The sequence below is a fragment of the Narcine bancroftii genome, chromosome 10 (genome assembly GCF_036971445.1).
Source record: "Narcine bancroftii isolate sNarBan1 chromosome 10, sNarBan1.hap1, whole genome shotgun sequence".
NCBI lineage: Eukaryota > Metazoa > Chordata > Chondrichthyes > Torpediniformes > Narcinidae > Narcine > Narcine bancroftii.
Window position 1 is genome coordinate 79891118 of NC_091478.1, and position 25349 is coordinate 79916466.

The window sequence follows — 25349 nt, forward strand, 5'->3', positions numbered from 1 at the left end:
TGACGACTTGTGGTATTGAGCTGAGATAAATTCCAGGTTTGAAATAAACGTATAACATTATACATTAATTTCTTTAGCACAATAATGTTGCATAGGTCATAGGTTGCCATGTGTCTTCATGCTGCTTCAGTAGCACTGCTCCAAGGCCATGTTGGAATGCATCAGCCGAGATCCTGGTGTTTCTATCTAGGTCATAAAGTTTTAGTACAGGCTCTTCTGTTGGGACTTTTTTGAGAGCCTGGAATCACACTTCTTCCTTGTGAGACCAAATCCACGCATTCTTTTGCTCAAGGAGCGATCTAATTTGTTTTGACAAGGTGGACAGACAAGGGATGAACTTAGTCACCATCCCCAAGAAATGTCTCTCCTCCTCTTTGTTTGAGGGCCTCGCAAAAATCTCAATGGCTGATATCTGTCTTGAATCAGGCTTCATTTCCTGTTGAGATGACATCTCCTAAGAAGGTCAGTGTCTTTACACCAAACTCACATTTCTCTTTATTTACTTTCAAATTGACATTCCGTATCAGGTCATGCACTTTGTGTATCATGTTCATTCTTGGTGGACCCCCATACAATGATGTCATTCATCATGGTCTCAACTCCAGGAATACTTTCAAAGATCATGTGGATGGTTTTATGGAAGACTTCTGGTCCGGGCGAGATCGCATATGGTAGCTGAAGAAAGCAGTATCTTCCTGTGGAATATTGAAAGTGCATAGTCTCAAATTTGCCTCATCGAGTTTCATCTGCTAAAACCCTGATGATGTGTCGAGCTTGCTAAATCACTTGGCACCTGCAAACCGGGACATGATTTCCTTCAGTGTCAAAAATTTAAAATGCTCTCTCTTGATGGTTTTACTGAGATCACTTGGGTCCTGACATATACGCAGTGCTCCACTTTCATTTTGCATGATGACCAGTGAGCTGTCCCAATCAGTAGGTTCTTAAGTTTTCTGGATGACTTTCATCTGTTCTATGCGTGCTAGTTCTTGTTTAGGCATGTTTCTAAGTGGAAACAGAACTTTCCTGCATGCATGGACAACAGGAGCCACTGTCTCATCTATGTGGATCTTGTGCACATCAGGTAAACATCCAAGCCCATCGAAGACATCTGCATACACTTCCATGAGTGTTGTGTGCTCATCTTCAGTCTGTGAAGCTACTATGAAAACTCTATTCACCAGGTCAAACTTTTCACATTCACTCAGACCTGGTACTCTCTACAATCAATGGCTGTGGCTTTAGATGCCGCCTTTTGTGTTTAAAGGTCACTATACAGCCCCCTCTTGCTGGAACATTCTTTCCAGTATATCCTGTCACTTTTAATTTCACAGGATAAATCTTGCTCTTTACGGTGAGGATCTTGTAATCATCCTTATGTAACAGATTCACCTGGGCTCTGGTGTCAAGCTTAAATGAAATTATTGTCTCATTCTCAGTCACTGGAATGATCCATTCCATTTTACTAGCCAGTCTGTAATGAATCCATGAAGAATTCCTCAATTTCTTTGTCCACTGCGTATACCTTTCTCTTGGTTTCCCCAGCTTTGCAGCACTTTGCAAAATGATTCTTCTTCCCACATTTAAAGCGAGACTTGCCATTGGCAGGATGCATCTTTGGAATATGTCTACCTCCACACCTGCTGCATTTGCTGTTTGAGCCTACCTCTTTGTTTTGTTGTTGTTTTGAGAAACTCCCGGTGCCCTGCTTTTCTGTTTTCATCACATGCACTGGTGTGTCTGTCCTGTGCAGCTCCTTACCTGTTGTGTTTATCTTGTGCAGTTCCTTAGTTTGTGCTTGTGTGGCCTCTGCTGCCCTACACATATTCATAGCCTTTTCCAGAGTCAAATCTTTTTCACCCATTATCTGGGATTCTGCAAACTATACTGTCTTTAATGAGTGAATTTTTCAAATCTCCAAATTCACAGGACTTTCTCAGTGTGTGAAGCTCAGCGAAGTATTGGTCAAATACCTTGTTGCTGGTCACAGGAGAAAAACTTGAATCTCTCCAATGTGACTTTTAAAAAAAAACTTGGAACAAAATACTCCTCAAATTTTGCCATCAGAGTGACCAACATGGAAGCTGTCTCATCAATTTAAAAACTATTATAGATGTCCAAGGCATCTTTACCCATCACGTGCAGAAACATAGTCGCTTTCCATTTTCCATTGGTCTCTCCTATTCCACCAGTTTCGAAGTAAATGTTGAATCGCTGTTTGAAGTGTTTCCAATTATCGGTTAGATTGCTGGTAAACTGCATTAGTGTGGAAGGACTTAATATCCATGCTTACGAATGATTGTCTTCTATTACTCAGTCAGACACTTATGACACCATATTATGCTGTTCTTTCAAAAAGAACGACTTTACATGGGATTAACACAACCAAATTTATTTTCCTTGAGCTGCTTCAACCGACTTCCAATGACAAACCCCATTGTACGTCACTTCCCGTTTCAGCCTATTTGCACACATGGCATGCTGGGAAATGTAATTCTTATTTACACACATAATAGCACAATTAAAATATATGCTTCTTACATCCTAAATTAACATATTTTATTCAAGGGGACCAATTGTTTTGTGGAATTAAGTAATTTTCACTGAGAACTGAATGTCAAATTTCTGACATTTTTTTAAATCAAGACATTACCCGGTGCTCTGAGATATCTGTACCTTTTTCAATTCAAATCATAGGACCTCCTGTTGGGTGGGTTGATCTTGCTCAATAGATTAGACAACCTGCCAACCCAGTATTGCCCTCTTTGCTTCTCTTCCAATGCTCTTACCCTCACTAAACAGACGGTTCACCATTTGATTTTGCTGTCACATGACTTCAATGTCTTGCTGCAGGGTCACAACCATAAATGTCAACAATTGCATTCCTCCTACAGATGCTGCTTGACCTGCTGTGTTCTCCCAGCACTTTACTTGTGGTCAACAATTTCCAGTTATTTCTGTTAGTTCTTTGGTCCAATCTTATAATGATCAAGGAAAACTTATTTCTAACTATTCCTCAAGTAATTACTCCGTATAGAGCAAACATTTGAGGTATTTTTTCCCTATTTTGGTATCTGTCTCTGGCAAGAGCTGCTCATCGTTCATTGATCTTCATTAATTTCAATGCTGCTGTTGGGGAGGTTCAGGATTTAGACCCAGAAATATTGAAGGAATATATCTTAGAGCGGAACCTGGGTGCTGTCGTTCCCTTGTGCCGGACACCTGCACCCATTCGGTTTAGAGGTTGTGGATTGAAGATTGAGGCCTCTTTTGAGTCGCCAAGGTGGGTAATTACAGTCCATTTTGGAGGTGCCACCTGCTGCAATGAAAGAGCAAATAATTATCTCAGGTGGTTGATGGAATGTCAATCAAGCATGCTCTATTCTTTTGGATGACGTTGAACTTAAGGATTGTTGGAGCTGCACCCATTCAAGTTTTTGAATATGCATCATATTCCTATCTTGTAGATGGTAGAAAGATTTTGGGAGTTGAGGCACTCACTGCAGAATGCCCAGACCCATTCTCATGGCCAGGGAATTTATGTGGCCTGCTTAATATGATCCCCAGGATCTTGTTAGAAGGGAACACAGCAATAGTAAGAGTGCTGAATGTTGCAAGTAGTTAGTTAGACCATTTTTGTTGGAGATGGCCCACTGACACTTTTTTTTAAACTTGCCACATATTTGCCCGAACTTTAATATTGTCAAGACTTTTTCTGTTTCAGGCAGGGACTCTTTTGTACTGGGGAATTGCAAATATACAATTATCAATAAAATTACTCATTTCTGAAATTAATAAAACAATAGCTGGAGATGGTTGGGCCAAAGATACTTTCATAATTGTTGGCCTAATCTTGCATTTACTTTCAGGTTGAGACATGACTTCAATGTGACACAAAATGCAATCCATTCTAATATGATTGTTTGAGTGTGATATCGATTTTCATGTGGTGCAGAGTTTAACGTGAGAATCTCAGCATGGAGTTCTTTATAAAATGGTTGATTTAAAAAAAACATTTGCATTTGAAAAGTTATGGTAGGGTGCTGTGGTTAGGTTAGGCATAGACCTCAACTAACAATCCAAAAATCAAGAAGTAAAATCCCATAAATTTGGCTACAGAAGTAGTTTGAGTAAATCATCCAGAACTTGGAGAAAAGTCTTTACACAATGGTGACTCAAAAACAGTTCCGAATTATTATAATTCATTAAAGTTCTGCAGGGGAGTAAATCTGACATCCTTAAATGGCTTGACATACACATGACTCAAACAGTCTCTGAAATTTTCCAGGAACCTCCTTAGATATATCACAACCATCCTGCTCAACTGCCAGGCAACAACCATCTCCCTTTCTATTCAATAGTTATCGTTTAAAACAGTATACAAGGACTCTCTAGGTTACAGATGAGCTGACTTACAGAAATTTAACTTCATACTTATTCTCCCATGCTTAAGCATATTTCAACTTAGCAATTATAATGTCTCATTCATGAATAACTGGATATAATACACATTTCATGAGTTTAATTATGGGTAGTGTTATTGAAATTATAGCAATCATACTAAGGTAAACCATTGTAATGCATAATTATCTGGTCAAGCATATCTATTGTGCAGTTGTACCTGTGGCCCCTCCCTACAGGCTTCTGTATAAAGGTGACTGTTTTACAGCCCCCTGCAACTCATGCAGGATAACCGAACAGTAGCGGGATGCTCTGTTCTCAAGTGAATTAAAGCCTATTGGTTTCTCCACAATAGTCTCCTGATCGATTGATGGGGCATCAATTTAATTAACTTGAAGTTTTCTACAATATAGCAGATCCTCAAGACAGAAAAGCTGGAGATCGCTTGAGGCACCTCCCAGGTTCGAACTCTGGCTGCGCTGTTTTGAAGCATTCCCGCAGGCCTCCTCTACCATTGTGCGATCAGAGACCGACAAACTGCAAGTACTGCACTCCCGGGTCAACACTCTGGTGCACTCCATGATCAGGGATGCCACAACAAAGGGAAATACCTGTGTAAAATCAATGTTGTCCATGCTAGACTCCTTTTAGTGACTCGAAAACAACAACCCGGTGAGTTAAACATCAAATATCGAGCCCTGGAAGCACTCGGCAGGGCCTACGAATGCAAAGCTGTGTCCCTAATGTCCGCCGTAGAGTATACAGAGGACCTGATCTGGAATGCCGACGTCATGGTGATCAGGTCGAATTGCATACAGCAGAGACTTTTGGAGCAAAGGAAACTCAGACCCAACCACAGCTGCAGTGCTCTGGGAACCCCCAAAGTACTATTTCTGTAGCCTGGGCAAGCATCAGAGGAAATGCTGCCCAGCGAAGGATTCAATCTGCTCTAGATGCGGAAAGTGTGCAAGTCCAAACCCCTTCCTTAGCAGCACAGCATGCAGGGGCCATCTTCCACAAAACCACCATCACTCGGGGCCAGCAGCGCCATGTGCAATCCATGGGGGCCACCATTGTGGACACCAGCTTCACCTTGTGTGGGCTGCAAAAGTCGCCATCTTCTGGATCTGGCAACACCTTGTGCGGCCCCTGGGCCGGGGGGGGGGGGGGGGGGAAACCATCTTCTACTGCAGCAATGTGTAACAACCAGACTCTAGCCTCTGTCACCCTCAACTAGGACAGTCTGCATAAACTCGCCAGGACATCAAGGTAAATAGCCACGTGATGAGTTGCTTGTTCGATAGCGGAAGCACGAAGAGTTTTATATTGCCGGTGAACCAGAAGGTCTCCTTGGCATCTAAGTCATATACAGCAGATGTTCGGGATTTCTGTATCGTGACTTTAACAGCGCGGGGTACTCTATACTATATACTTTAAACTGATGGTAATGCCGCAGCTCTGTGATGCTTGGGCTTGATTTTCAATGTCACCTTAAAAATGTGACGATGAGATTTGATGGGGTCCATCTACCCCTCACCATCCATAATCAGCAAATTGATAGCCAAACTCCTGCTAAACCACTCACCATGCACAACTTGTGGGCTTTCCACATTTAAAATCCCCCCTCCGTCACTATTCGCCAACCTTACTCCCGACTGCAAACCCATCACATCTAAAAGCAGATAGTCAGTGCCAGGGACAGGGTCTTCATCTGGGAAGAGCTAGAGCGTTTATTTAAGGAAGGGGTTATTGAAGCTAGCAATAGCCCTTGGAGAGCGCAGGTAGTGGTAGTGCAGAACAGGGAAAAGAATAGAATGGTCATCAACTACAGTCAGACCATTAATAGATGCTCTCAATTGGACACATACCCCCTTCCACGAATCGCCGACATGGTCAACAAAATTGTCCAGTATTGGATCTTTTTGACCATCGACATAAAGTCAGCATATAATCAGCTATCCATCCACCAATGTTGTCCATGCTAGACTCCTTTTAGTGACTCGAAAACAACAACCCGGTGAGTTAAACATCAAATATCGAGCCCTGCAAGCACTCAGCAGGGCCTACGAATGCAAAGCTGTGTCCCTAATGTCTGCCGTAGAGTATACAGAGGACCTGATCTGGAATGCCGACGTCATGGTGATCAGGTCGAATTGCATACAGCAGAGACTTTTGGAGCAAAGGGAACTCAGACCCAACCACAGCTGCAGTGCTCTGGGAACCCCCAAAGTACTATTTCTGTAGCCTGGGCAAGCATCAGAGGAAATGCTGCCCAGCGAAGGATTCAATCTGTCAGTATACGTATTTGAGATGGATGGTTGCCTCTACCACTTCCTGCAGGTCCCCTTTGGCGTCACGAACGGCGTCTCAGTCTTCCAGTGGGAGCTGGACCATATGGTGGATCAGTACAAGTTGCAGGCCACTTTCTCATATCTCAACAATATCACCATCTGTGGCCATGACCTGCAGGACCATGATGTCAATCTCCAGAGATGTCTCGAGACAGCCAAGCTCCTTAATCTGATGTACAACAAGGCCAAGTGCATGTTCCACATAACTAACTTGGCCATCCTTGGCTGTGTCATGGAGAACGGCATCATTGGCCTGGACCCAGACCACAGGCGACCATTCTTGGAGCTTCCCCTTCCAAGCTGAAGAGGTGCCTTGGGTTTTTCTCCTATTATACTCAGTGGGTCCTCAATTATGTGGTCAAGGCCTGCACTCTTATCAAATCTACGTCCTTCCCTCTGGTGGAGGAGGCTTGTGCAGACCTTCAACTGCATAAGTCCAACATCACCAAGGCCACAATGAAACATCGAAGAATATTGATAAGAGTCTGTATCAAGTGATGACATTACATAAATAAGAATTACTCTCATAGTCAAACAATTAAAAACAGTCCTGTATCGTTTTTCAACACACTTCCTCATTTTATTGCAAAGGACCAAAATAATCAACTACCAAGTACGTAAATAGGGGTTCATCAGGTGAAACGCTGTCTTGTGGTAAATCTGCCATTTGTCATTCAGGTTTATCATTTGAATGTCGACAATTAACACATTTTGATATAATTCTTTTGATGAATGTTGAAGCACCAAGTATCCAATATTTCTGGCGTAATTCTGATAACACGTGATTACAACCTCCATGACCTGTTTCTCATGTATATGTCGAAGTCAATTCAGAAATATGAAATTCCTTAGCTGTTATAATATGGCAGCCACCCTTAATCAGGCTCGCAGGCCCGTCAAATTTTTTCATGCACCTTGCGGGGCCCCAAGATTCAACACTTCTCAGTCGAAAAAGAGGCTCAAGCTATTGTCGAGGCTCAAGCTATTGTCGAGGCTGTTCGGCTCTGGCGCCGTTACCTGACTGGTAAGAGATTCACCTTGCTGACTGATCAACGTGCTGTTGCGTTCATGTTCAACAATCAGCAATGGGGCAAAATCAAAAATGATAAAATACTGCAGTGAAGTAACTACGACATCCTGTATCGGCTGGGGATTGACCCACCAGACGGCCTGTCCTGATCAACTGACTGCAAAACCTCCATAATGATCTCTGTCACCCCAGGCACACAAGGTGTTTTCACTTTGTTAAATCACACAACCTGCCATACTCCATTGATGAGATCAGGTCCATGACAAAGAACCCCCAGGTCTGTGCTGAGTGCAAGCCGCACTTCTACCGGCCAGACAGGGCACAACTTATTAAAGCGACTCGCTGCTTCGAGTGACTCAGTGTTGACTTTAAAGGACCCCTTCCCTCCACCGACTGTAACATGTACTTCCTTAAAATCATCCCCTGCTCGGACATGACAGCTGTTAGTCATCAAGGCCCTGTGCAGCCTCTTCATTCCACTTAGTTTCCCCAGTTATATCCACAGCATTCCTTTATGAGTGATGAGCTGCGCCAGTACCTGTTAGCCAAAGGCATTGCCACGAGCAGGACCACTAGTTACAATCCCTGGGGTAACAGGCAAGCAATGAGGGAGAATGCTACAGTCTGGAAGGCAGTCCTCCTGGCCTTGCGGTCCAAAGGCCTCCCAGTCTCCCACTGGCAGAGGTCAAATTGCAGCAGTTCCCAAGACCAAAACCCTTACACATCTCGGGACTGCCTATACTAGAGGTTGCAATTGATTTAAGATTCCATTATTGTTATGTATAATAATGCACAAAATTAATGAACTCTTGTTTGCTGCTAAAAGCACTCAAAGAGTTGCGACGCCCGTACCTCCATCAACAAAGCCCTTCAAAAACACTGAGTGTCCAAGGATTGGCCTTTGGATTTGCAAGTGATACATTTCTGAATTTTTTTACCTTTTCGATGTTCTATTGGATTCCTAACCCTAATAATTCAGTGACATTTTTTCAACGTTGCATTGAGCGATTACCATCACCTTTAATTAACACAGAAGATTACAGGCTTTCAGTTGATTCACCGATTCAAATGCAGGAATTATACCATCAACATTGAAAGTAAAATAACCAAAATGTTTATTTACATTTGTTTATTTATTACATTTTAAGCATATATAAAGTAATATTACCATACATAGAAAAATGGAAAAGTCACCTGAAGATTCATTAACTGCTACTTTTCCAGAAAGAGGTTGCCCATTCTTTTGCACAAGTCCTGTATGCTTTCCTTAACAATACCTTTCCACTCCTTAAAAAACTTCCATTGTGAATTTATCCAGCACCAATAGGTATTACAAAATCTTTCTGTTCATAAACTGAGATTCAGAATTTAATTTGCTTTCGAAACTAGGATAGTCAATTAAGGAATACATCAGATCCAAATTATATTAATGTTCTGACCAACATCAAAAGGGCAGACTCAAAATTTCAGGAATTAAATGGATGTTGTTAGACAAATGCTTTTGATGTCAAAACTCCCCTTGCTTTAAAAATTGGTCTCCCCTGTCTTTTCTAATGGCTTTTTTTTTGGGGGGGGGGCAAGAGTTACAAATCAACTTTAAAGAGATTTTATAGAGGATCAGAGAAGAAAGTAGCTCAGTTAATCTTGAATGGTGCTGAGACCAATATGTACATAGAGAAAACGTGTTGTGAATGTTATTCTAGTTTAACACTCCATGACCCATGTCCAGCATGGACCACACTATGGGGTAAGCGGTTTCTTCTTTAATGTGCGCCCATGAGAATTACATTTTGATAAACTTTACAAATGACATTGTAATGATGAAAGAATCAATAATTGTTTTTGCATCATTAGAAATAAGAATCAGGTGAACTAGAGACTATGCTAATTCAGGCAAACCAGTTGGTCCTAGGAACATTATTTCAGATTAACTAACTGATTTCAGCAAGAGTTTAGTTGCTCCTGGCTTGTCAGTGAAATCAAAATAAATACCAGTGATCCCACTTTTGTACAGAGCATGGTGGAGATACGTGCATGCGGATAGAAGTTGATTTGATTGTGGTGTTCTCCAGATTTGACCAGCTTCTTGACAGTGGTCTCATCTTCCCTCCAGTACCCCCCACCCCACCACCCTTGCTTGGGTTTCATCTTCAACATGGAAAGGATAACACTAAAATATGTACTTGAAATGTTCACAGCCGCAAGGGTAATTTTGAAATCAGTATCGGGCAGCAGGAACTGTGCCTCACAAGTTTCCAAACGTGTTGTGAATGTTAAAACCAAACCTGGCCAATAGGAGAATTACAGTATCTTCAATGCAGAAAAAAATAGAGAGCAAATATTTTAAAAGTAGCAACACATAGCAGACACAGTGAGAAATACTTTTGTTGACCCTGATAGTGGACTTCTTTACTCATTTAAAATAGTTTATTGTTCATTTGTGTAATTAAAAAAAGGTTTAGACATACGGAACAGTAACAGGCCATTTAGGCGCATGAGTCTGTACTGCCCAATTTATACCCACTAACCTACACCCCTGGGTACGCTTTGAATGGTGGGAGGAAAGTGGAGCCCCTGGGGAAAACCCACACAGAGACGGGGAGAATGTACAAACTCCTTACAAATAGCATAGGATTCAAACCCCAGTCCCAATCGATGGCGCTGTAAAGACGTTGTACTCACCACTACACCAACTGTGCTGCCCAATTTGCTCACAATAATTATTTTGCATAATTAAAGGCACAATAACAACAGTATAGCTGAATTGCTAGCAAATTAAAACAGAGGAAACTATGCACCAGTTAGGTTTGATCTACTCTTTCCTAATTTTATTTAAGTGTGCAACTTAGATTTGTACTTGATTCATAAACTAGCTGAAAATTCATCTATGCCCAGGAGTAAATGTGGAAATACAAGTACAATTCCAGTTATCCAAAATGGTTGGGACCGAGACCAGGCCCATTTCGGATAAACGGTTTTATCATTTAAAAAAAAAAATCACTTGTAACAGAGTTTAAACCACAACAAACAACAAATTAAGGCTTTTTAAGCAAGGGCCCACTTGTGCCAGGAGCTAAAGGGTCCCGCTCCTGATGGGAGCTTGAGATACCCACTGCCGCTGGGAGCGTGGTCTGCCGCTTCCACCGCTGGGAACCCGAGGTCCACTGCTGCCGCTGCCAGGAACCAGAGGTCCGCTGCTGATGTCGCCGGGAGCCCGACGTCCCCAGTCAGTTGGGCTCCGAAAATTTTTTGGATAAATGAGGATTTCAGATATCCTCTTTCATCCTATTTAAAAAAAAAAAAATTTGGAGAACTGAGGATTTTGGAGAATTAAATTTCGGATAATCAGAGTTGCACTGTGTTCTGTTAGTTTATTCCATCTACAACGGTCTATACAAAAAATGCTTCATCCGTTTCGGCACGAATTGCAGCAATTCTCCATTGAAACTCACTGATCTACGTTAAAAGCCTTCTTAAAATGCTGGTGAAACTTTTCAGTACTCTTCCTAATCCCTACCCAAAATTTCAGTGATCACTTCAGAATTTGATAAAATTAATATATAAATGTAAGTTGTTGCAAGGTTCTGTCTAGTTTTAAAATAAAATTTTAAAAAATGACTAGAATACATTTTGGTCATTTTAATGAAAAAAACCCCACAATTCTGCCAGGTTCAGAAAATAGATATTTTTGCCACTCTCCTTTGGTGCATCCATTTAAGTTCAGTCCTCTTTTTTATCAGAGCTATTAAAGCTGTCATCAGGAATGAATGACTGCCCTTCATTTGATTTTTCCAGATCATCAACTTCATTTATTGTCTGCAATGTCTTATTCCGCTGAAGTTCCAGGTGCATGGTGAACAGCTTGGCATACTCTGGGTGCAGCAGTGCAAACTCACGGAATGTTTCTAGGAATTAAAAATGAGAAGGCAATTATTTTCAAGGTAGTTCACAACTTCTGGTGAACAGTTCTATGAAAAAGTTATTGATTTAACCTCTTCGATTCCATGAACCCAGAAAACAACATTCACACAGCTGCCTCTTGGGTTGTGCAGGTCATACCGTTCGCAAGACAATGCCTTCAGTGCAATCAGAGGCAAAAAGAGATCTATGATTCCAAGCAGCAAATGCCCAAGCACATTTCACCAGCCTACAGAATGAGGTCGAGCCTAGTTATTGTTGGAGGATATACAAAAGACACTGTATGGCTCTAGAGATGCAACATCAAGGAAAAAGTTTACTAATTTTTAATTTAGACAGATAGCATGGTAACAGGCACTTTTGGTCCAGGAGCCTGTGCCGCCCAATTAACATGCACCCAGGCACAGTTTTTGAATGGTTGGAGAAAACCCACATGGACACAGGGAGAATGTATAAACTTCTTACAGATAGCACAGGATTCAAACACTGGCTCTGATCATGAGCGTTGTAACTACGGTTACCGTGTTACATTCAAAGTTTTTTCTAGATATTGACCTCAAATGAAAATACTGTGGGCAGCAAAGATATGTGACAGATAAGAGGTTTTTGTTGATTTTACAGATCAACCTTGTGCAATGCTTCTTAACCATAATTTGTCCTGAAAATATTTTTTTGTTATAAATTGAAAATAGAATTGAAAGTTTTCAAATGGCTTAATTGTTTAAATATTTGCCATAATCTTGAAATAGTAATTACATTATTTCTCTAGATTAGTTTCTGTTAATCCTGATTTTATTTCTATTTATTTAGGACTCAATTGTTTTATTTTGCAATGCAGTTTAGAACTATACATTTATCATTAAATCTATTCAATTGAGTGCAGTCAATCTAAATGGAATTATTATTTCAAGCAGTTTTATTTTCATGGAAATTACATTTTATTTTATTTATTCGATTTAAGGGTGATTAGTGGGAATATAAAATGGCATCTATTTAACAGGTTCAGTCATATTTCAATAGGAAACCAGTTCTTGGAAAATTGAGCAATTAAAAAAATCATTTCACCTTTGAGCAAAACACATCAGATTTTGATATAGGTACGGTTTACACTTTGCTGCTGGGATATTAGAATGAAATAAAAGATATGTCGTATAACATTTCTCACTGATATTCTTCTGCATTTCTTCAAATAGGCAGTTTTAAATCTAGGTGATTGATAGCAAGCATTATATACATTTGGCCAACATCTATACGATTTACTGTTTAGAGATTATAGACTCCATGTATTTTACTAAGAATGTTATAGTTATACCATCAGAAAAGAAAACTAGGTTTCTGTTACATGCTCTGATCATCACAGGTGTAGCAGTAAACAAGTGAAAATATGATACAGAAATAAGAAATGCAGATATTGGAATCCTGAGTGAACAACAAGTTCATTGAAGTTACGCTGAAGATAGTTATTTGCTGGATTTTCAACACATCAAAAGAATCGATTTTCTGTTTATTTATTGAGGACCAATGAGGTACAGATGAACACAGTGGGCCTATTATGGCTGTAGAAATTCAAGGATTTTGATTACCAGTAATAATAATCTTTAATGGACTGTCCAGGCATTTACCTCCAATGTGTAGACATTTCTCAAAGGAGGGATATGCTGATCTCATTTTCATCCAGCCATGACATTAACTGTTTAAAAATACTCCCTCACTTGTGCTTTAATTTTTCAGAGCATTACATAAATGAACAAATGCATTCTGAATTTTTTTTTTAAAAAGGTCTTCATTTGGTTTGAATTATGGATGATATGCAAATATCAAATGGAAGCATTTTTGGTACATTCCAACAATTGATCAGATTTGGAGTAAATAAACAGAACAGAAGGGAATCATAGACAAAGACATCAATCCAATTTGCCCACAACAAGGAATATTATTGACCGTCAACAGTAAGAAGATAGCCAAATTCTTAGTGAGGTTGATTACCAAGTTCTTGGCCACAAGGTGATAAAGAGATTGTTTGGGTTGGGCACAAATATATCAAGTGGAATAAGTTTTGTAGAATTTGGAGATAATACATTTGGGGGAATAAATGTAAATTCATATACAACAAAAGATAGCAACAGAAAATCTTATATTTTATCCTTGCCCTCAGATTTTTCCACCATCACTATCATGTCTTTGAGTCCTATGACCTGCATGACTTCTTGCTCAGTCCAAATATAACTTTCTACCTCTAGAATGCTGTTCTTAAACCTGCCTTTTTTTGCATTTAAGAAACTTCTTTAAAGTTACCTTTTTGATGAAGCTTTTGGTCAGCTGGCAAAATATTAACTTGGGATAATTTTGCTTTCTCAAATGTGATTATACAAATGGTAGTTGTGAGAAACAGAAAATCAAACTGATCAGAGAAGGAACAAAGATCTTCTCTTATCACGGGAAATGGCAAAGTTAACATCTACTCACCATACGAAATCTTTCCCAAATTATTGACATCAATGGTTTTGAATAATCTAGAAACATCAACATCGTGTGCACTGAATGCAGATCGCAAGAGATTGGAGAGCTCATCTTCAGTTATATATCCATCGTCATCCATATCAAACACCTTAAATAAGACGGAAGATGATTCTATAATATTTTAATGTCACATATAAGTCAGCATTTTTTTTAAAAAACAAAGGATTTGTAGCTGAATCTTTTCCTACTCATGGTAAAAGCTCACTACTAAACTTCACATGAATAAAATGAAAGCAAAGGAGTGAAGGAAGTGCAAACATAGGCAAATTTTTGCCTTGGGTTTTGTAGTGAATGAAAGAACAAGGCTTACTGCTGTCTTCAAAGAAATTAATTGAAAAAAGATCTCGTGATCTGTGCCATGGGGACTTTTGACGAAGTACAAAATAAAGATGAAATGTTCACATCGTTGGAAGGAATGGACTGAGTCAGAGTGGTAAGGCTTTGGTAACAATAAGTAAGAGACAAGGAATAGTAGGAGTTGAAGTAAGAAAGGGATACACTATTCCAGGAACAAAAAAGATTCAGAGGGTAGGCACAATTAAGGGCAGGTCTTAGATATCATACATCTTGTCCCTCTTGTCATAAACAGTGGGAATGGCAGCCAAGGCAGAGGAATGCTGCTCTTGCAAAATGTGGGTTGTCAGGGCAGCCAGCAGTGTGCCTGACCACTTCATCTGCAAGAAGTACATCCAGCTGCAGCTCCTGACAAGCCGAGTTAAGTTGTATGAACTAGTGGATCATTCAGGAAGCAGAGGGGATGATAGACAGGAGTTACAGAGACATTAACACACCTAGGAGGCAGGAGGATGGTAGATGGGTGACAGTCGGAAGAAGAAAAGGGAACAGGCAGGCAGTGCAAGGCACCCCTGTGGCCATTCCTCTCCATAACAAGTATACAATTTTAGATACTGTTTGGGTGGGGGCCTACCAGGCACAAGCCACAGCAATCAGATCTCTGGCATGGAGTATGGTCCTGTGGCTAAGAAGGGATGGGAGGAGTAGAGGTGAGCTGTAGTGATAAGGGATTCCATTGTTAGGGGGACAGATATGAGGCACTGTGGGAGAGATCGAATATCCTGGATAGTCTGTTGCCAGGGTCCAAGGTATCTCAGATCTTGTTCACCGCATTCTCAGGAGGAAGGGTGAGCAGACAGATGTTGTGGTCCATCTAGGGACCAATGATGTGGGTAGGAAAGGTGAGGAGATCCTGCAAGGAGAGTTCAAGGAGTTTGGCGCTAGGTTGAAGGACAGGATCTCCAGGGTTGTGATCTCAGGATTGCTAACTGTGCCATGTGTTAGTGAGGTTACAAATAGGAGGACAATGCAGCTTAACACGTAGCTAAAGACATGGTGCAGGAGGGAGGGGTTCAGGTTTCTGGATCATTGGGCTCTCTTCCAGAGAAGGTTGGACCTGTTCTGACAGGACAATTTGCATCAGAATTGGAGGGGGAACTAATATCCTTGCAGGAAGGTTTACTCTGCTCTGGAGGTTTAATGCAAGAAGAAGAAAAACAGAGTACCAGAGCAGATAGAAGAGTGGAGGAGGGAAAAGATGATGTGAACTACTTGCACCAGTTGAAGTCAATGGGTTGCATGTGGTGTAAATTTTCTAAAGTGCAAGAAGTATTGAAGAAAAGGCAGATGAGCTCAAGAGCGTAAATTGCCATGTGGAATTTATGATATTGTGGCCATTAGTGAAACTTTGTTGCATTAGATGCAATAGAATGGGAGGGAGGGGGGGCGAGGAGAAGAGGGGAAAATGAAAGGGGAAAAGTGGTATCGGTCGTCAGGGAAAATATCACAGCTGTACTCAGGCAGCTCAAGAGGGCTCATCTTCTGAGGCTATATGGGTGGAAAGGTATGACCACACATGGGGTTGTACCAACAGGCTGCCTAATAGTCAATGAGAATTGGAAGAGCAAATCTGTAGAGAGATAGCAGACAGCCTCAGGGAAGATATGGTTGGGATAGTAGGGGATACTAATTTTCCACATATTGACAGGGGCTCCCTATACTATAAAAGGACTGGATGGCTTGGAGTTCATCAAATGTGTTCAGGTAAGTTTTCCAAATCAATATATAGAAGTACCAACTAGAAAGAATGCAATACTAGATCTCCTTTTAGGGAATAGGACAGGAGAGATAACAGACATTTTGGGTCCAGTGATCATAATGTCATTAGTTTCAAGTTAATTATGGAGAAGGATTGGACTGGGCCTCGGGTTGAGATTCTAAATTGGAGAATGGCTAACTTTTAGGAAATGAGAAATGATCTAGAATGCGTGGATTGGGAGATGCTGTTTTCAGGCAAGGATGTGCAAGGTAAGTGGAAGGCCTTCAAAGGTGACATTTTGAGAGTTTGCATGTTCCTGTCAGGATTAAAGGCAAGTTTAGCAGGTATAAAGAACCTTGGTTTTCAAGGATATATTGGAGATCTGGTTTGGAAGAAGAGAGAGGTGTATAGCAGGTAAAGGCAACATGGAGCAAATGAGGTAATTGAATATTTTAAAAATATGCAAGAAAAACCTCAAGAAATCAGGAAGGCTAAAAGATGAAATGAGGTTGGTCTGGAAGACAATGTGAAGGACAATCCTATGTTTCTCAGGTATATTAAGAGCAAAAGGATAGTAAGGGAGAAAATTGGTCCCCTTGAAGATCAGAGTGATCGGTTTTGTTTGGAGCCAAAAGAAATAGGGGAGATCTTGAATGTTTTTTTTCTGCCATCAGTATTCACTCAGAAAACAGGCACAGAAAGGTAGAAAGTAAGGAAAACAAGCAGTGAGGTCATGGAACCTCTACAGATTAAAGAGGAGGAAGTGCTTGCTGTCTCAAAGCAAATAAGGGTGGATAAATCCCCAGGGCCTGACAAGCTATTCCTTTGGGCCTTGAGGGAGGTGAGAGGGCAGTGATGAGTGCGGTGGAACAGTGGGAGCTGGGAATACAGATACATAATTCCCTGAAAGTGGTGTCACAGTTGGATAGGGTTGCAAAGAGAGCTTTTGGCATATTGGCCATCACAAATCGAAGTATTAAGTATATGAGCTAGGATGTAATGGTAAAGCTGTAAAAGACATTTGTGATGCCAAATTTGAAGTACTGTATTGTGTGCAGTTTTGGTCATCGAACTACAGGAAAGCTATCATAAGATAGAAAGAAGGCAGAGAAGATTTACTAGGATGTTTCCCAGACTTCAGGAACTGAATTACAGGGCAAGGTTAAACAGGTTAGGACTTTATTTCCTGGAGCATAAAAGAATGAGGGGAGATTTGATAGAGGTATTTAAAATTATGAGGGGGACAGACAGAGTAAATGTAGATAGGCATTTTTCACAGATAGTAGGGGAGACATGTCCACAAACTAGTGGACATGGTTAAACATGAAAGGGGAAAAGTATAGGAGGAACATTCTTCACACAGAGAGTGGTGGGAGCATGGAATGAGCTGCCAGCTGAGGTGTTGAATGCGGGCTCAATTTTAACACAAGAAGAATTTGGAAAGATGGGAGAGGAATGGAGGGCTATGGACTGAGTGCAGGTCAGTGAGATTAGGCAACAACAAAAAAAAAATGGTATGGCACAGACTAGAAAGGCCAAAGGGGTCTGTTTCTGTGCTGCAGTGTTCTCTGGTTCTAATTTATGCACATAAAGTTGGCTTTAAGGGTAGAGCATACAATTCAATTGTGCATTGACAGGGTTTGAAAATACTTTGGGCACTTTATCAAGTGCAGCACCCATGTGCTATTTTTGTTGGAAACTTAGGCTTCCAATTAACCTTCTGCTCTTATTATAGTTATGCATTGTCAGATTCAGGCAATGCCATCACGGCGTGGAAACTCTGAGGGCCTCAGACTTCAGCTCTGCCAGCTGTCCTGTAATCGGCTAAAGCACAATCCAACACATGGGGACATTAATGTATCTCTATACTGGGACTTAGCTAAGGCTATAGCTTGATCGAGAAGGAAGGGCCAATGAAGTGATACCATATGACAGATTACCTAATGCACAATTTTGCAACAGATTGGTTATATTCAGTACAACATTAATCAAGTTTTTTCAAGTAGTAAACATCACAAATTCCAAACTGCATCTGATTTACGAGGAACTTTTGTGACAAACTGAGTTGCCAATTTATTAATAACCGGTGTTGGGTCACTCATGTCAGAAAGCCCCTGCCCAATCCACTGGGAGCTCATCTCTTGTAGGAAGAGTACAAACATCATGTCAGTTATTGTCACAATCCACTGGGAAAGGACAGAGGGAGTTTGTGGATGTCCAGCAGAAAAATGGAAATCGCTATCAGGGAGGGGTAGAGTTGCAAAGCTACCACATTTACACCCAAAATAAAGCAGGTATCCAAATGATGATCACATTAATTTCTGGTATCTCCTAACAAAATTTGATGCCTGTGCCCATTCAGCTACCCCAGGGCCAACAGCTCTCCAGCTCTGAGGGTGCCATTCCTTTTGCTCTTGTATTGCATGAATAAGAAAAATTATCATTACACTGTTCTATTATAATATTTTCTAATATACATGTTCTAAATGTCTTACAGGGATGGCACCCTTGTTGAGAAGATTCTACAGAGCTCCCATTGCCAGAAAATTTCCAAAATCTTCAAGAAAACACTGATCCTCCTTTAATTACTTTCAATTCAAATTTATTTTGGAAATGTACATGGTCAGTACACAGTGTGGCAATACGAGTAGCAGGTTTTTTTTTTACCTTAAATGCAAACTGAACAGTTTCTTCTGTGTTGGCAGGGCTACAAAGAACCACCAAACCAATGACATATTCTCTGAAATCTATGGTGCCATCGCTATTCTATAAAAGGAAAAAAAAAATTAAATCAAATTTATTGTCAATTAGATAATTCATGCTTTAAAAAATCTGGCCAACTGAGATGATAAACATGTATGTGATACTGCAATCAATTGCACAGGTTTAAACCATGGCTCACATATTGTTGTAAATCTTGCTGTTTATAACATTAAGAACAGATGGTACAACTATTATTAATATCCATTTTATGGATAAATTGTTACCCTGACTAAATCATAAAAAAATAATTTCCAGTTTAACTTATCTTGCACATAATAGTCTAATTATTTAAACTCAAGCCAAGTCAAATTTATTGTCATCTGATTGTATGAGCCCAACTTGACAAAACAACGTTCCCTCTTCGGACAATGATCCTGGTAGATGACATCTCCCGGGGGTGGGGGGGAGGGAGAAAAACTGTTCAGTTAGTCTTGAACTATAATCAATTATTTAAATACAAGTAAACACCTACTCTATCAAAAAGGGAAAACACCTCCTTCAGTGCAGGTGAAATCGGCAGTTTCAAATGTTCTGCAAATTCTTCAATACCAATCTTTCCCCCTTTGGATTTACTGGCAATTGCAGCAAAATTATCCAGTTGTTTTCTTATGTTATCCCATTTCAGACTGTAACAGAAGAAAAACAAATAATTGCACATAGTAAAAACCAAACCAGATGAATAAATTAAAAGAGTTTCATAATGTTGGTTCTTTATCAATGTCTACCCATTTATCAACATTCTTTGGGAAGATAATTCAGTAACATAATGAAAACAAACTACAAAAATTAAAAAAAGCTAAGCGTCCTGGAAATGCTCAGAAATTCAGGCTGCATTCTATAACCAGTGATTAATTTTTTCAGGTCTGTGATCTTCCCTTAGCAGCGACTAAAGCTTGTTTTGTTTCAGCTGTGGGGAGAACAAGGGAGTGTTTATATCAGGATGAAGCCGAATGACAATGCTTTCTGAGCAGTCTGACCATTACTAGTGAGGATGGTCAGTGCAAGAATAACAAAAATATTCCACTGAAATTGGAAGAGGCAAAACACTGTTAAAATAGGAAACAAAAGAACACAGTGAAAATATGGAAGAGGTCAGGCACCAGCTGTGGAAAGAAAAAATTGAATTTATGTTATAGGATGATGATCCTTAGTAGAATTGGGCTTTCTCACACTTCCACTCTAATGGAGTCTCTTGCTTGCTAAAAAAAAATTCAAGCCCCCCCCCCCACCATTCTTCACCTTTCACCCGAGGAACTTCCAGTTAACCTTATTTCCATTACTTTTAATGAGATTTCAGTACCAGACATCGTCATCTTGCCTCTCAGCGTAACAAAGAAACCACCAGAAATTTAACCCATCTTTAAAGTTTCACGTTTTGTATTGCCTCAGCTGATATCTGATATGATGGCAGAAAGCTTCTTTACAATCGCTCAATCTGCATGCATCAGAGCTCACATATGTGACTCCTAGCAAAAGACAGGAATCTCAGCATTGCCAAAGTCACTTTTCTTCTCACCAACCCAGTGTCCATTTATCTATTATTGTACAAGTTTCAGAAATGGTGAAGTTTTGATGAATGGTCCAATTGCACATGATGAGTTAAGAGTAGAATCAGCTCACTGCTGCCATTTCCACAATTAAATCACAAGGCTTGGATTAATTTTAATACCATTCTTATCCTGCAACTGACTTCTCTTGATTTCAATTGTTTTTACACTTTTCCTTCGGATCTTCCGTTTATTGACATTCCTTTTTTTTCCCCTTCCTTCTACTGTTCACCCATGAATGCTTACAATTTTCCATTACTTTCTCTCTTTTTTTAAACTTTATAAGGATGCATAGAAGGTTAAAATTGACAGAGATCAGAATTAAAGTCATAAAACAGTGAAAGTTATCTAAGACCTGTTTAATTAAACTCTGTCTAACTTTTTTTATATAAAGGATCTGAATTACAGGTAAGATGTACGGAAGGTGAATGGAACCTTGATTTTCAAGAGATATTGAGACCCTGGTTAAGAAGAAGAAGAACGGGACCATTAGAGGGCACACAAAATCAGTGAACCAGTGCGGACTCGAAAGGCCAACATGGCCTGTTTCTGCTCCGTAAATGGTTATATGGTTATAACACAAAAGACTGTATGGAGGACAAAAACAAATGGCCAATAGTCAAAACTGAATGCAAACAATTGTGACAGTTCTTTATTCCTTCCTCCAATTTGATTAAGCGAACATTTAACCCCAGGTAGGAAACAAAACCAATCAGAAAGTGTTCCTCTCACAAATTAAAGCCTTTGTGATATTCTTCACCCTTTACAAAAGGATTATTCATGATGGTCAAGTGAGCAATGCATTATTACACTTCAAAAAAATCACTTTTTTTCAAGTGCTGACGAATGTTCTCATGTGTGAGGATCATTTTCAGTGTTATACCGAAAATCTATCGCATGTATCTGGGCGTTAATGTGGATTAACAATAGAGAATTGAGTTGCTTTGCAGCTATGTCAGAACACAAAAACAACTGGGGAAAGAAATGGTCTCAACAAAGTAAAGAACTACATTTTTTGGTTCAGCAATATTTTAAAAATTAATTTTAATCAGAGGGTTTACAATCTTATAAATTCAACTTTAAACTCAAATCAAAATTCAAAACCAGGCAAAGTTATGATCTACATACTTGAGTTTTTTGCTAATCTTGGTAAATTCCACTAAGCCGGTTTCCATGGGCAATGTGAGTTCACCTGCCGAAATCATCAATCTGCAATCTTCAAATGTGTGCTCTGTCATTGGTACATCCAATTCTCTATAAAAATAATGAAGTGTAATGTAAGAGGAATCAAAACTAGCAATGAAATTATATTTTTTTTTTAAAAAACTTGCCTGAGAAACTTTTATACTCCTAACACAATGTATCATTTAAATTATTTCAATGGGATACTGATAATCATGTCTAAATTATGAGAACAGGAGTGACTCACTGAAATTGTATCATTTTGCAGTCTTCTCTGTCAGTGTAGAAGAAATGCCATTGTGCACTTTTTGCAGTTTATAGTGTTACGTCACTGCTGGTAAATTCAGCCCATAGCCGATGCACTTGTCCATAGGTCCCTACCCCTTCTCCTTGGACCACTGGGTGGGTTCAAGCTGGCTTGATCTCATCCACCAAACTGTCTCTCAGACAGATTTGACCACATAAATATCAGTACTTTCACTACTGATTTATATAGTGGGGACTCCAACAGTGAGTGCTTTCGGGTCCCGGATCTCCATTCGGGTTGTTGTTCTTAGTTGCTCTGAATCTCTGCCACTGAGAACAGGGAGTAATTTGTCCTGGTACTCCTCTGGAGCCGCAGCGCTCGTGGCTGCATTTAAGGTTAGCCGCGATCAGTTGTAGCCATCTTCAGGTTTGTTTTTACCATCATGCATGACCTCTCACTAGTGGCTATTGGGATTGCTTTGTGGGATTGATTTAGCCGCCCTCCGGCCTAGGTAGCTTTCAGCGGAATCTCATGGAGACACGTTCCACCATGGCGCAGAACCCGGATTTTGCGGTGAGGTGGCACCATGGTAACCTCCCTCTTCCTGAAGGACAACTAGGGCTGACGCCGCTGATCTTACAAAACAGCAGTCCAGACCATCACCCATCAGAGTCATTAGCCCGTTTCACACTTGCAAGAAATCCCAGGAATTAACTGCCAATCGGCCTTTAAAGTGCCTAGTGTGAAAGAAAAATCAGCTCAACGCCAGCATCAGATGACGTCATCTCATGCTGGGGATTGACAGCCTCGACCCCCAGTACAATCCCCGGCATCTGCAGATAAAAAGCAATAGCGGAATTTATAAAGACCATGGGGAATAAAGCAATGGCAGAACTGACTTCCCAGAATTCTGTTCAGCAGAAAAAACCCTCTGTGAATGTTCCATGCATGCAGCCAGGCATAGAGCCATTTCTCTGCCGCATGGAATTCTGGGAGGGCAGGTCAGCCACTTTTTCCCCACAGTATTCATAAATTGTACATGATAGTGCTACCAACTTTCCCACACTCAATAAATTGTGCGCTGTAGTGCTACAAACTTTCCCATGCTGTATAAATTGTGCGCTGTAGTGCTACAAACTTTCCCATGCCGTATAAATTGTGCGCTGTAGTGCTACAAACTTTCCCATGCTGTCTAAATTGTGTGCTCAAGTGCCACCAACTTTCCCACCCTGTTTAAAAATTGTCCGCTATTGCTATGTATTGCTCGCACTTTCCCACTGTCCCTTATAAAGGTTATAAAGGTCTGCACAACAACAGGGGCTGAAGGGCTCATACTGTTCTGTTCATGTAGAGCTCGTCGAAAGAACCAAAGACTTGTTGATCCAAACCAAGGCTTATAGTAGCAAAAGACAGGAGTTCTTCACAGGTGGCCGACCAGTCCGGAATGATCCGACCTGGCTAGGGACACAACCCTTTCAGGCCCAGACAGTAGGCGTGGCTAAGCTCTCAGCCAATCGCTGTAAGCACAGTCATTACACTCTAGATACTGTAACTATATACATTGGTGATAGGTCTGTACGATCACAGTACATCATGCTCAATTATGCATGATTGATTTTGTTCAAATATAAGAATACATTGATCAAGATTTAGATCAAGTCCACCATCATTCGATGCATCATGACATCACCAGTAGAAGGGAGAACAGTCCTCACCCCAGGGATGGCTCCTTGTAAGTGTGAAAGCATTCAGAGTCCCAGTTAGGAGTGGTCAAGTGTGAAAAGCCAAACCCCCATTCCTATCCCAGGACACTGAACTGCCAATTTAATGGGATGCTAGTGTGAAAGGGACTATAGTTACTTTACCCCACCCCCCTCCTCCTCCCACCCAGCCTCCCCACCCTGCACACCTGAGAAAACAAGCAGGAGCAATCCACTTACATTGCCATCACACTACGAACTCTGTTGCCATAGAGGAAGGGATCGCATCGTTCTTCATCATTCGGCACATATACGGGCAAAAACTGCAAAAGTTTATATTGGTCATTGAATAACTAATTATCAACTATGCCTTAAACTGGAGCTGTACAACAAAATTAACAGGACATAATTAAGGCAATACTTCACTTTGAGCCAGCAGTACTGAACAATTGCACAACGGATGTATCAAACAGTAAAATTCTGCAAAAATGAAATATTAAATAAACATTTACATTCATTAGTTCTGTTGAATGATTTGAACATTTATTATTAAAAATCAAAATAATTATACATTTGCATGGATTTTGTGCAATTTGAAATAGACCTGAAATGTTCACTGACCATTTCTACCCTCTGATGCAACCTGATCCAGAGTCCCTCCAGCTTCACTTTGCTCACATTCATACTTATTAGGGAATGATTTGGCAGAGGATAAAGTTGGGTCAGTTTTGAGATTAAAAAATCAGCCTAGTAAGGATGACATAGAGGAGGATTGTGAGATAAATCCTGCACTGTCACTTTCAGTCAGATAGTTATGGGCTCAAGAACCATTATTACACACTTCATGCTGGGGGTGTGGGGGTGGGGGTGGGGGTGGTGCTGCTGGACCCGCTGCTGGCGCTGAACCATGGGGAGTGAGGGAGCAGAGGTGCAGCACTCCCGCGTGGTCCAGCCACCCAGTCGATTCCTGTCAGCTCCACACAGGCGTTGAGGAAGTCGATGGTGGTTTTATTTGAGATCCCATGACCTCATGGTCTGCGCCCAAGACAGTGGCACCTATTAATCGGCAGCACCCACGAGGGGCTGCAGTCTCCAGGGAAGCAGAGGCACCAGAAAATGGGAAGACCAACCCATCTGGGAAGGAGAAACGGAAGATATGACTCACAGGACTGTGACCTAGAAGGTGGACAGTGAGGGGCAGTACTAGTGACTTGAGGCGAGGAACCAATGGAAGCTGCAGGCTGCATGAGACTGCTGTCAGGAGACTCACAACAGGCTGCAGACTGCTGGAGACTGGCTCGAACTGGCCGGAGGGGTATTAGGTTTTGGAACCAGGATGCGAGGAGTTGCCAAGAGTGCCAAAGGGTCCCTGACTGTGTCAGAGGTTCAGATCTGGAGCAGGGTAGCCAATGGTTTGGACTGGACTCTGGGTGGCAGTGGAGGCACTGGTGGCGAATCTACAGACACTCTGTGACTCTGTTGGGGGGAACTCTCTTTTGCTTCTCTTTCTCGGACTGTAAGAAATGTAAGAGGGGCCTAGGAATTTCTGCCGATGGCGAATCTGTCTGCCTTGCAGCAGGCATAAGGAAATTTCATGTAATAGGACACTGTTTTATTACTATGACAATAAATTGAAT

At 40.8% G+C, this 25349-nt stretch overlaps 1 protein-coding gene across 2 annotated transcripts in view; it reads right to left on the reverse strand.

Moving 5' to 3' along the window:
• Window positions 1-8880: 8880 nt before the first annotated feature.
• Window positions 8881-25349, reverse strand: part of lpcat2 (lysophosphatidylcholine acyltransferase 2) — a 46997-nt gene continuing 30528 nt past the window's right edge. For both annotated transcript variants that reach the window (XM_069901565.1, XM_069901566.1), the window contains 6 exons: window positions 23953-24035; window positions 21712-21837; window positions 19509-19662; window positions 18941-19039; window positions 14167-14308; window positions 8881-11687 (listed from right to left, as the gene is read on the reverse strand). In XM_069901565.1, coding sequence (XP_069757666.1) covers window positions 11503-11687; window positions 14167-14308; window positions 18941-19039; window positions 19509-19662; window positions 21712-21837; window positions 23953-24035 — 789 coding nt within the window. In that variant the 3' untranslated portion in view covers window positions 8881-11502. The remainder of the gene's footprint in view (window positions 11688-14166; window positions 14309-18940; window positions 19040-19508; window positions 19663-21711; window positions 21838-23952; window positions 24036-25349) is intronic.